The 13,142-nt window shown below is 40.9% G+C and overlaps 1 protein-coding gene across 4 annotated transcripts; it reads right to left on the reverse strand.

Annotated features, from left to right (window-relative positions):
- Window positions 1-1,894: 1,894 nt before the first annotated feature.
- On the reverse strand, window positions 1,895-8,700 carry hdr (hematopoietic death receptor). Of its 4 annotated transcripts, none has more exons than XM_036980064.1 (10): window positions 8,504-8,700; window positions 6,807-6,972; window positions 6,479-6,607; window positions 6,194-6,305; window positions 5,882-5,973; window positions 5,527-5,616; window positions 5,228-5,268; window positions 4,276-4,530; window positions 2,892-2,928; window positions 1,895-2,730 (listed from the first exon to the last, which is right to left on the reverse strand). In XM_036980064.1, the coding sequence occupies exons 1-10, from the start codon at window positions 8,543-8,545 to the stop codon at window positions 2,432-2,434; spliced, it is 1,263 nt and encodes a 420-aa protein (XP_036835959.1). In that variant the 5' UTR covers window positions 8,546-8,700; the 3' UTR covers window positions 1,895-2,431. The 4 variants fall into 4 exon arrangements, with proteins under 4 accessions (XP_036835959.1, XP_021462065.2, XP_036835958.1 ...); XM_021606390.2 differs by having other exon boundaries at window positions 5,527-5,619; XM_036980063.1 differs by having other exon boundaries at window positions 5,870-5,973.
- Window positions 8,701-13,142: the final 4,442 nt, after the last annotated feature.

Genomic DNA, 13,142 nt, shown 5'->3' on the forward strand with positions numbered 1-13,142 from the left:
TTGAAAAGACCACAAAATATATAAAACCTTTATTTCAAAACGGATGCATTAATATCCAACTTGTTGTATTGTTCTTAAAAAAGAAAATTCACTGTAAAGAACATCTACATAAATAATGTGAAATTATAAATTAAAAGGGACACTGCCATTGGCAACTGCACTTTGGCTCCAACTCAAGGGTATACTGACAAGATCTTTAAACTTCAGAGGAGATATGACAAGAACATAATGCAGAGACAATTGCTTTTGAAATAATGAACGCAGTCTTGGGAGAGTAACTTAACTAATTTCATCAGTTGAAAGAGGCCATGATAAATACTACGGAGGATATCACAAAATACAGTGTACAGGACTAAAGGCTGAGGATGTAAGATGATCATCATTAAAACAGCAGAAGACAAAATTATTTCCATAGTTTCCACTAGGTGGAGTTATCTGCTCTGAACACAGATCTGTGCAACATTGCTCATGTTCAAAATGTCAGTGCCATCTAACACTTACACTGAAACATTGTTGCTTTATTTCGTTTGATGGACATCACTCAACATACATGATTTGCTTAAGGAGCAATAGGACTTATTATCAGTGTGTGAAGACAGTACTGTGGTGGAAAACAAGGCAGCATTATTTCGGGACAAAACAAAGTCTATAGTTTGTACAGAATATTCAGCATCAATAGATCTGGCTCTACAGGACCAACATAAGAAAACAACCTTATAGGCAAATACACATTTACCAGTCCGTTAAATTTAAAAATAAATAAATACAACCGTTATACATTCTATGCTGAATCGTAAAGACACACACCACTGGTGGGGCACCCCAAATGGCACCATATCTATATATAGTGCATTACTTTTGACCAGAGCCCAGGTCAAACGTAGTGCACTATAAAGGGAATACGGTGACATTTGGGATGCACCCCTGGTGTTTAAAATACATTCAGGATGGTCCATGCATTTCATGGTGTCCTGACCACTACAGCACAGTAGACTACATCCAGTGTATATTCTTCCCTTCTACTACAGTTGACAGTGTTTACTCAACACCCAGGAGCTCTACAGTCGCTAGCATGTGCATAACTTATCATTCCCTCTGCAGTTTCGCACAGTGAACTGATTCAACAGCCAGACAATAGGCCTGTCGCAGCAAGTACCGGAGATCATTTAACTAAATCACATATTCGGCTCAGTTATGACTCCTACTGTCTGTATTTTGGGTATTTTCCCCAGAACTCCCTAGAAGCAGAAACATAGTGCATTCAGACCCCTTGACTTTTCCCACATTGTTACATGACAGCCTTATTCTAAAATCAATTCAAATGTTTTTTTTTCCCCACTCAACCAACTCTCTCTCACACACACACCATAATGACAAAGCAAAAAACAGGTTTTTAGAACTTGTTTCAAATGTATCATTTTAAATATCACATGTATTCAGACCCTTTACTCAGCGTTCTGGAGCAGCTTTTCATCAAGGACCTCTCTGTACTTTGCTACGTTCATCTTTCCCCTCATTCCTGACTAGTCTCCCAGTTCCTGCCGCTGAAAAACATCCCCACAGAATGATGCCACCAAGTTTTCCCCATAGGGATGGTGCCAGGTTTCCTCTAGATGTGACGCTTGGCATTTAGGTAAAAGAGTTCAATCAAGGTTTAATCAAACCAGAAAATCTTGTTTCACATGGTCAGAGTCCTTTAGGTACCTTTTTGGCAAACTCCAAGCAGGAGTTTTATTGAAGATTGGCTTCCACCTGGCCACTACCATAAAGGCCTGATTGGTGGAGTGCTGCAGAAATGATTGTCCTTATGGACAGTTCTCCCACCTCCACAGAGGAACTCTGTCAGAGTGACCATTGGGTTCTTGGTCACCTCCCTGACCAAGGCCCTTCTCCCCCGATTGCTCAGTTTGGCTGGGCGGCCAGCTCTGGGAAGACTCTTGGTGGTCCCAAACTTCTTCCATTTAAGAATGATGTAGGCCACTTGAGGACCTTCAATATTGCAGAAATGTTTTGGTACCCCTTCCCAGATCTGTACCCCGACCAAATCCTGCCTCGGAGCTCTACGGACAGTTCCTTTGACCTCATGGTTTGGTTTTTGCTCTGACATGCACCGTCAACTGTAGGACCTTATATAGACAGGTGTGTGCCTTTCCAAATCATGTCTAACCAATTGAATTTACCACAGGTGGACTCCAATCAAATTGTAGAATCATTTCAAGGATGATCAATGGAAACAGAAGGCTCCTGAGCTCAATTGCAAGGGCCTGAATACCTATGCGAATAAGTAACCTGCAAAAACGTCTAAAAACCTGTTTTCGCTTTGTCATTATGGGGTTGTGTGTTAACTGATGAAGATTTTTATTTAATCCATTTTATAATAAGGCTGTAATGTAACAAAATGTGGAAAAGGGGAAGGGGTCTTTATACTTTCCTAACGCAATTTGACTGCATATTCATAATAACCATTTTCAATGGCTTTAGAAATAATATTTTCTGCTGTTAACTTTTGGTCCAAATAAAGTAAGGCTTTGATTAGGTCATTTATGTCGGCTTGCATGCCCACCATTTCCAACCATACGTTTAACAGTTCATAGACTCGGTCTTCAGGATGAAGGTGTGCAGTGCTTTTTATAGCGTTGTCACGGAGTCCGATGTGCCTGAAGAATCTGTTATGGTAGTAAACATCCAGCTCTTCAAAAAGTTCAAAACTTTTCTTCAAGGACTCGTCACCTAAAAATAAAAAAGATAAAAAAGATAAAAGTCCCTGACATCAAAGCCCACCGTGCTGTACTGTATTAATCAAGCAGAGCAGAGTGGGTCATAGACAAGGCTAAATAATATTAGTATGTTAACTAGCCTAAATCCATAAAATATAGAGGGTATACTCTCACCATTCAAAGGAGCAAGTTTTCTGAGAAGGACATCTTCCTAGAAAACAAATTCAAATAAACATGGTCAGTCATAAATCATAAATCAGGCTCCTAAACAAGGCCCCTGCACTAGCTCTGAAGTTTGGCTCTTGGAGGGTTGTGCAGGAGGGAAGGACCTTAACAACAGCTCTGGACTTCTTGTCTCTGGCCTTATTCCGTCCTTTCCTCGATCCTGCATTTGCATCTATAAATCACATTCATGTGCTTGGGCCTGGCCACTAGCAATGGTTAATTAAATCTTCAAAAACAAGTGTCAAAACTGCCTAGTAAGTCTTCTGCCTGGTAAGTCTTCATCAAGATGGATGGTGGAAAGGGCGTAGCTCTACTTCAAAATGGGACACGGTTGTTTGGGTCCATTTGCCCATGAGAGTAATTATGAATTGGGTGAACTAATGCTGTATACTTGTCAGACAGACTGTGGCTTTCAAACAGTAAGTAAGTACAGTGCATTTTGAACGAATTCAGTGCATTTGGAACAAACTCTTTACGCCAAAGAGTTCAAACTTGGTTTCATCAGACCAGAGAATCTTGTTTTTTCATGGTCTGAGAATCCTTTAGGTGCCTTTTGGAAAACTCCAACTGGACTGTCACGTGCCTTTTACTGAGGAGTGACTTCCGTCTGGCCTCTCTACCTGATTTATGGAGTGCTGCAGAGATGGGAGAACCTTCCAGAAGGACAACCATCTCCACAGAGGAAATTTGGAGCTCTGTCAGAGTGACCCCCAATAGCTCAGTTTGGCCAGGCGGCCAGCTCTAGGAAGAGTCTTGGTGGTTCTAAAACTTCTTCAATTTAAGAATGATGGAGGCCACTGTGTCCTTGGGGACCTTCAATGCTGCAGAACTGTTTTGGTACAATTACCCAGATCTGTGGGACCGTGTATAGACAGGTTTTGTACCTTTCCAATCAATTGAACCTACCACAGGTGGGCTCCAATCAAGTTGTCGAAACATCAAGGATGATCAACGGAAACAGGATGCACCTGAGCTCAATTTCGAGTCTCATAGCAAAGGGCCTGAATACGTATATAAATAAGGCATCTGTTTTTATTGCTTTTTATACATTTGCAAAAATGTATAAATACCTGTTTTCACTTTGTCATTATGGGGTATTGTGTGAGGGGAAAACAAAATGCAATCCATTTTAGAATGTGGAAAAAGTCAAGGGGTCTGAATATTTCAGAATGCACTGTATATTGAGCAGAGAAAATAAAGATGAACAGAAAGTAAGACCAGATCCAGAATAGGATGGGAGTTCTAAAGAAACAATGCAGATGTGGTTAGAAAAGAGATTGAGAGAAGACAAGGGACAGGTTCGCATGAGCATGCCCTGTGCTGCTGCTCTCACCGTAGCCGCAGCGCCTGGCTGCCTCTTGGCCGAAGGGCTGGAAAGCGGGGAGGATGAGGGTAGTGCAGACAAACTGGACTGGGAGGAGTTGGTGGTGTTGTGGAGGCTGTCGCCCAGTCCATTGTCCTCATCGGCTGAGGAGGCGTTGGCGCCCACCTCCTGGGTCAGCTCCAGGAAAAGATGGAGCCGTGTGTCATCCTGCACAGGACTCCGGTTGTTCGGCCTCTCCTCAATTGACCTGTTGTTTTGATCATCCTACAAAATATGAAAAGTTATATGTAGTCTAATGAGGCACATTTGTTGCTGTTCACTTATGTACTTTGCCATGTTTTCACATCAAGTTCAAACCCCCGAGCTGACAAGGTACAAATCTGTCGTTCTGCCCCTGAACAGGCAGTTAACCCACTGTTCCTAGGCCGTCATTGAAAATAAGAATTTGTTCTTAACTGACTTGCCTAGTTAAATAAACGTCAAATTAAAATTAAAAAAATTATATCAGCTCGTCTGAGCAATTTGATCAGAATTAATCTAATTCAGTATGCAGTGCCGATTGGCCTAGATTCAGACCAGAGTTAAGCGTGCGTAAATGTAACACAATTCCCTTATCATGCGCATTTCTCTCTATGCGTATTCTCTTGAGTCTGTCCGACAAAAGTCTCATTTGAAAAAGGTACACCGTATTCAAAGGGATGGCTGAAAACCCCATTGAAAATCTGTTGGCCAGCAAGTGGGAGTTTTTCAGCAGTTGATTTAGATGTATTCAGAATGCGCAAGGTAGTCACACCTGCAGAGAATGTTACACGAAAGAATAAGGCAAGTCTGAATATCAAATACTGAGAAGTGCATAGGAAAGGCATGTGTAGGAGTGACAAATTCCTAAGTCGGGATCAGCCCCATTGAGTCTGACACCCCGAATGTGAAAATAACTTTGGAATGAGACCGGTTGACTCACCACCTCAATCTTCAGCGTCTCACTGGGATTATTCTGGGAGTCTGGAACAGATGAAGTATGAAACACACAGGGCACTTTACTTTCAGGTACAATATTGACATGTTCTGTTGACAGCTTTAAGTGCATCACTGCTGACACGTGAGCTTTGAGGCTCTGTTCCCTCTGGATGGCCCCTTACTACCTGTATAGTGAACTACTTTTGACCAGGCCCCATAGGCAATAGGGTGCCATTTGGAAGGCATCCCGAGACTTCACTTTTGAAAGAGCAAAAGGTATTTATTTGATATATATGACCTTACCTCTCCTTTTACAGCAATTTCGCCTCTTCAAATAGACAGCGGCAATTGCAGCAGTGATACCCAGTACTCCCACCACAATCACACCAACACCTGCTGTTTCAACAGAGAGAAATTAATGATTAATGTCACAACCCCATCCATCAGCTGTTGACCAAATAAGTGGCAGGGTTGACAATTCGTCGTTGTTTGAATCCCAGAACGTCCCTTGAAATTCAGAAACAGTAATTTCCCAAAATATACGCAACAATCATAATATTCTATTGTGTTAACACACAATAAAATCCTAATCCATAGTAATAAACAGGAGTCAACAGAGCATGCAGCAAGGGGATGTCTGCTGTACCTGGTCTTGTACCTGGGATGGTGCTGGGTGCGGGCAGTCTGGTCTTACAGACAGTGTTGGACGTAGCAGTGCAGTTCTTCAGCCTCACCTCATTCTCTTCACATCTGAGATAAATGGGGGTTTCAACAAAGTATCATTTTAAAAGCCACATTAAAACCAGTTTAATTAGATTTTATTTATCGATGAATAAATGCCATGTATAGGAAAGCTAGTCACCACTGTGCAATAACGTCTACACAACAGTCTAATGAAGTAAAAATGGAGGTTAGGCTAGATTTAGTTTGAGAGCATCCGCGTGCATGTTCACATATTCTATGGACATACCTTAAGCACTTTTTGCACACTTCACAGGCTTGGTCAGGGGCACAGAATGACCCAGGTTTACACCGGCACTCTCTGTCCTGAGTGATGGTGCATGCCTTCGTAGTCACCTGATCTGTGAGAGGAACATACAGAGATTGTAATGTTAAAGACACAATTATTTTTATTTAAAAAAAATAATAATAATAATCAGACAGGGGATAGATCGGAGCCCAGCCATTTCATTTGTCATTCATTCTAATGGATCATGTTGAATTTGAAAAGGGCTAACTTGTTCAACAGAATTACCTGAGTGACACGTGGTGCACTTTAAGCACTGTCGTAGTCCGTTGCCATGTTCAGTGTATGTGTCAAACTCACAGGCCTCACACGTTCCTCTCTCCAAGGCACGTGTGCAGTACTCTTTAACATACGTACCTGAGGCCATAGAGAAACAACAGTTACTGGGTTATCCAAACAGGTGTCTTACCTACCTGTCCATACAGCAGACACTTGACACTGAGCATGAATTACTGTAGTCGTATCACCATGGTCAATACAAGGCCAAAGTAGTGTACCATTTCAAGTGCACACACTGGCCTCAGTAGACTGAATCTTAAATCTCTATTTGTCTCACCAGCTAGGCAGTTTAAACAGCAGATATTGTCATGTGGGTACTCCAGGTTTTCCCGGCATGAGATGTCCCGCTGTGTCAAGTTTCTGACGCTGCCTCCTGTCCGTGTCAATTTAAGGCCAGACTGAGCTGCCACCATGGGGTTGAGGGCCCAGATTAGGAGGACAACCTTAGAGAAAGATGAAGCACACATGAAAAACATTGTCATCCAGTTTTCACCTAGCTTACTTTAGACACCCATAATATCGAAGGAAAGTAGCCAAAGTTGGTGAGGAAATTACTGTTGTAAAAATGAGGTGTAAATCTCAAATGGCACCCTATTCCCCATATAGTGCACTACTTTAGAGGGCTCTGGTCAAAAGTAGGGAATAGCATTTGGTACATAAACCTAGGTCTTTCTTTCCTCATTGTAGTCCTGACAATAAATCACTTCCCCTTCAAGGGAATATCTTCAAAAAGGTCCATATTCATGACTAACTAGAGAAGGGAAAGGAAATAATCCAAGAATGTCTATGAGATCATCCAAACCTTGTTTGTCAAGAAATGTCCTCATCTTTGTACATGCAGAGCTCCTTGTGTCAAGTGACAGACTTGCCAAAGCTTAGGTATGATAACAGGGACAATATAATTGCATTCATGATCACGCCACTGATGCGTGGTCAAAAACAACTACAAATCTAATGTTATTTGTCACATGCTTCGTAAACAACAGGTGTAGACTAACACTTCATCTACAAGTGAAGCAAGCCTAATAATTAGTCCCAACAATGTATGCAGTTAGACAACAACTATTTTGAAACGGGTCTTTATCTGGTTCAACTATTTGAGAGTGGTATTGCTCAACTAGAGACAAACAAGAAGCGCTGTGATGCAATTTCATCACAAATCTATTTGGAACCTCTGAGTCACAAGATACAAGGGCACACCCAATTTAGCAACCTGTATTCATTCACCTGTAAAGTATGCCCAAATATAGGCCAGCCTACAAACTCTCTGAACAAAACCCAAGCACACTCCAGAGTAGAAAAGAGGCAAGGTGACAATAGATATGCTGCATCATATTATGTTTGGCTGCTGTTTTATGTATTCTCCCAAAATGTTATTTGGAACATAAATACAGTTATTTTAGCATTAAATTGCTAAATGTTCTCTCTGCCCAAGGCAATATGTGTAGAATTGCAAGAAATTAGCTTTAGAACTGCAACATTTTCTCACTAATGACAAGCCTTTAAAATGTTATTTCCCAAGGGCAGAAACTTCTTCAGTCTGGCCATACACTGCAGAAACTGCTTGTATGCAAAAAATAAATCGCACTCTAAAGTAGGAGTTGTGTTCTGATATTATGAGGGGGTCCCAGAAGTATTTGCTAACGTATCACTAAAGACGGTCCACGAAGCTAAATACAGTTTGGGAACCCCTGCCTTAGTCTAACTAAACACCGGCTTCAACAGGCACTACATAGGAATTTCGCACCTTTATGAGGCTTTTCCATTGGGATGTTTACGCGACATTCTTTCTGGCCGCACAAATGGCGCATGGACTAAGTCAGAACATGAGTTCGAATTTTAGAATAAGTCTAAAGTTACATTACTAGTAGGCTCCACAATTTAATTGATGAGGTAATGACAGAGCGCGCGTGCTGTGTGACAACAACGCTTCAAATTGATGTGGTCACAGCCGTACAGCGTGAAACAACTTACCATGTAATGTAGGCCTATATTGCTCATACTTTTATCAAACATCGCAAAATGTCAAAGGTGGCGTACATATCCCAGTTGATGTGTCAGAAAACAGAAAAGCAGCACCAGCACTCCTCCATGAATCGATGGTTTAGTTTGGTTGAACAGCGCTAGATTTATTTGAGACAACTCTCCTCACGAAAGAGAAAGTTCCAAATGACGATTGGCGCAGTGCCAGTTACGCCCCTTAGGGAAACGATTAAATAGTCCAAGGTTCGGACGCTTTTTTTCAATTTTCGCCTAAAATGACATACCCAAATCGAACTACCTGTAGCTCAGGACCTGAAGCAAGGATATGCATAATCTTGATACCAGTGGAAATGTGAAATTAATGTAGGAGAATAACACATTAGATCTGGTAAAATATATATATTTTTTGTATAATCATCTTTGAAATGCAAGAGAAAGGCCACAATGTAGTATTCCAGTTGTATGTGTATGTGCAAAGTTTTAGACTAATACAATGAACCATTGTATTTCTGTTCAAAAGTCTGCCCAAATGTGCCTAATTGGTTTATTAATACATTTTCAAGTTCATAACTGTGCACTCTCCTCAAACAATAGCATGGTATTATTTCACTGTAATACAGTGCCTTGCGAAAGTATTTGGCCCCCTTGAACTTTGCGACCTTTTGCCACATTTCAGGCTTCAAACATAAATATATAAAACTGTATTTTTTTGTGAAGAATCAACAACAAGTGGGACACAATCATGAAGTGGAACGACATTTATTGGATATTTCAAACGTTTTTAACATATCAAAAACTGAAAATTTGGGCGTGCAAAATTATTCAGCCCCTTTACTTTCAGTGCAGCAAACTCTCTCCAGAAGTTCAGTGAGGATCTCTGAATGATCCAATGTTGACCTAAATGACTAATGATGATAAATACAATCCACCTGTGTGTAATCAAGTCTCCGTATAAATGCACCTGCACTGTGATAGTCTCAGAGGTCCGTTAAAAGCGCAGAGAGCATCATGAAGAACAAGGAACACACCAGGCAGGTCCGAGATACTGTTGTGAAGAAGTTTAAAGCCGGATTTGGATACAAAAAGATTTCCCAAGCTTTAAACATCCAGAGGAGCACTGTGCAAGCGATAATATTGAAATGGAAGGAGTATCAGACCACTGCAAATCTACCAAGACCTGGCCGTCCCTCTAAACTTTCAACTCATACAAGGATAAGACTGATCAGAGATGCAGCCAAGAGGCCCATGATCACTCTGGATGAACTGCAGAGATCTACAGCTGAGGTGGGAGACTCTGTCCATAGGACAACAATCAGTCGTATATTGCACAAATCTGGCCTTTATGGAAGAGTGGCAAGAAGAAAGCCATTTCTTAAAGATATCCATAAAAAGTGTTGTTTAAAGTTTGCCACAAGCCACCTGGGAGACACACCAAACATGTGGAAGAAGGTGCTCTGGTCACATGAAACCAAAATTGAACTTTTTGGCAACAATGCAAAACGTTATGCTTGGTGTAAAAGCAACACAGCTCATCACCCTGAACACACCATCCCCACTGTCAAACATGGTGGTGGCAGCATCATGGTTTGGGCCTGCTTTTCTTCAGCAGGGACAGGGAAGATGGTTAAAATTGATGGGAAGATGGATGGAGCCAAATACAGGACCATTCTGGAAGAAAACCTGATGGAGTCTGCAAAAGACCTGGGACTGGGACGGAGATTTGTCTTCCAACAAGACAATGATCCAGAACATAAAGCAAAATCTACAATGGAATGGTTCAAAAATAAACATATCCAGGTGTTAGAATGGCCAAGTCAAAGTCCAGACCTGAATCCAATCGAGAATCTGTGGAAAGAATTGAAAACTGCTGTTCACAAATGCTCTCCATCCAACCTCACTGAGCTCGAGCTGTTTTGCAAGGAGGAATGGGAAAAAATGTCAGTCTCTCGATGTGCAAAACTGATAGAGACATACCCCAAGCGACATACAGCTGTAATCGCAGCAAAAGGTGGCGCTACAAAGTATTAACTTAAGGGGGCTGAATAATTTTGCACGCCCAATTTTTCAGTTTTTGATTTGTTAAAAAAGTTTGAAATATCCAATAAATGTCGTTCCACTTCATGATTGTGTCCCACTTGTTGTTGATTCTTCACAAAAAAATACAGTTTTATATCTTCACGTTTGAAGCCTGAAATGTGGCAAAAGGTCGCAAAGTTCAAGGGGGCCGAATACTTTCGCAAGGCACTGTACTTTTTTACCTGTTTCCTCCAGCATCTTCACAAGGTTCTTTGCTGTTGTTCTGGGATTGATTTGCACCAAAGTCAATTCATCTCTAGGAGACAGAATGCATCTCCTTCCTGAGCGGTATGACGGCTGCATGGTCCCATGGTGTTTATACTTGCGTACTATTGTTTGTACACATGAACGTGGTACCTTCAAGCGTTTGGAAATTGCTCCCAACGATGAACCAGACTTGGAGGTCTTCATTTTTTTCTGAGGTCTTGGCTGATTTATTTAGATTTTCCCATGATGTCAAGCAATGAGGCACGGAGTTTGAAAGTAGGCCTTGAAATCCATCCACAGGTACACCTCCAGTTGACTCAAAATATATAATTTAGCCTATCAGAAGCTTCTAAAGCCATGACATACTTTTCTGGAATATTCCAAGCTGTTTAAAGGCACAGTCAACTTAGTGTATGTAAACTTCTGACCCACGAACTGTGACACAGTGTAAGTGTAATAAGTGAAATAATCTGTCTGTAAACAATTGTTGGAAAAATGACTTGCACAAAGTAGATGTCCTAACCGACTTGCCAAATCTATAGTTTGTCAACAAGAAATTTGTGGAGTGGTTGAAAAACTAGTTTTAATGACTCCACCTTAAGTGTTTGTTAACTTCCGACTTCAACTGTATATATATACATAAATATACACATATTCATATATATATATATATCAAATACAAAAGGTAAAAAAATACAACCTGCATTAACAGTGCATCAAATGCGTCGAATGTTATGCCACATATGCAGTTGTCATACAGTATTGTGTGTGTCCAACACAGCCGCTCATTGTATAGAACTTTTTGGTTTTGCTGATATTTTTACCTCTTACCTTAGCAATTTGCTCATGGGGTCAGCAAAACACTAACATTGAAACATAGCATGCTGGCCATAAACCATTTCTTAAACTCAACATACCATTCTATTCCTTTACTACAGGGGTGTCAAACTCATTCCATGGAGTGCCTACTGGTTGCTGGTTTTTGTTTTTTTCATTTCAATTAAGACCTAGACAACCAGGTGCGGGGAGTTTCTTATTAATTTGTGACCTTAATTCATCAATCAGGTACAAAGGAGGCGCGAAAACCCAGAGACACTCGGTATTGCATCCATAGAGCAAGAAAGCCATTGTTCATATATATCTAACAATCAAAAGACATCTGGACCACTCATGACTGCTGCTATGTTTGCTATAGCTGATGCATTCTGTCATTCTTGATAAGGATGCAGACTCAAGGGAGTGGCAATGCTCGCTGAGCGACCCATCGAAGATGTCTACTTGGTTTCTTTGGTTTGGATTGTGCTGGGTCTAGGCTAATTTTGAAGTAGGCGAACACTTCAATCTGGAAATTAGTACACTGAACAAAAATATTAACACAATATGTAAAGTGTTGGTCCCAGAAATGTTCCATGCACACAACAAGAGTATTATTTCTCCTTTGCCAAGATAATCCATCCACCTGACAGGTGTGGCATATCAAGAAGTGAATTAAACAGCATGATCATTAGACAGGTGCACCTTGTGCTGGGGACAATAAAAGACCACTCTAAAATGTGCAGTTTTGTCAAACAACAATGGCACATATGTCTCAAGTTGAGGGCACATATTACAAATGTTGTTTTATTTGGGGAAAAACCCCTCAGACTTATGGGATTACTAGCCACACTCATCAGTTGTCTGCACGACCTGGTCTCTCACACGCAGACACGGCCACAGTCACCGGACAGGAAGAGAAGGTTTAAACTGACTAATTTGCTCCAAAAGAGAGGAGTTTCATACCCACAACAGAATGCTGGGAAGTGTGAACCTCAAACATGTAGTCCACCCATTTTAAACAAAAAGACGCCACCGTAAAGTAAACTGTGAAAATACACTAACCCAGTCACCCTTGTCTGCTGATATAATTATGTGAGGATGGATTAAACACACACACACACACACACACACACACACACACACACACACACACACATATATATATATATATATATATACACAAATATACATACATATACACATATACACATATACAGTGCCTTGCGAAAGTATTCGGCCCCCTTGAACTTTGCAACCTTTTGCCACATTTCAGGCTTCAAACATAAAGATAGAAAACTGTATTTTTTTGGGGACAATAAAAGACCACTCTAAAATGTGCAGTTTTGTCAAACAACAATGGCACATATGTCTCAAGTTGAGGGCACATGCAATTGGCATGCTGAACGCATTAATGTACACCAGAGCTGTTACCAGAGATTTGTTCATTTCTCTATCATAAGCCGCCTTCAACATTGTTTTAGAGAATTTGGCAGTACATCCAACCAGCCTCACAGCCACAGACCATGTGTAA

Source organism: Oncorhynchus mykiss, chromosome 6 (assembly GCF_013265735.2).
Source record: "Oncorhynchus mykiss isolate Arlee chromosome 6, USDA_OmykA_1.1, whole genome shotgun sequence".
NCBI lineage: Eukaryota > Metazoa > Chordata > Actinopteri > Salmoniformes > Salmonidae > Oncorhynchus > Oncorhynchus mykiss.

Excerpts from the sequence above, each read along its gene's own strand:
- hdr (XM_021606389.2), bottom strand. The coding sequence starts at position 8,545 with ATGTTTGATAAAAGTATGAGCAATATAGGCCTACATTACATG. Across the intron at positions 6,973-8,503 it reads ATATAGGCCTACATTACATG|GTTGTCCTCCTAATCTGGGC; the intron begins GTAAGTTGTTTC and ends TCTTTCTCTAAG. Across the intron at positions 4,531-5,227 it reads AGACGCTGAAGATTGAGGTG|GATGATCAAAACAACAGGTC; the intron begins GTGAGTCAACCG and ends CATATTTTGTAG.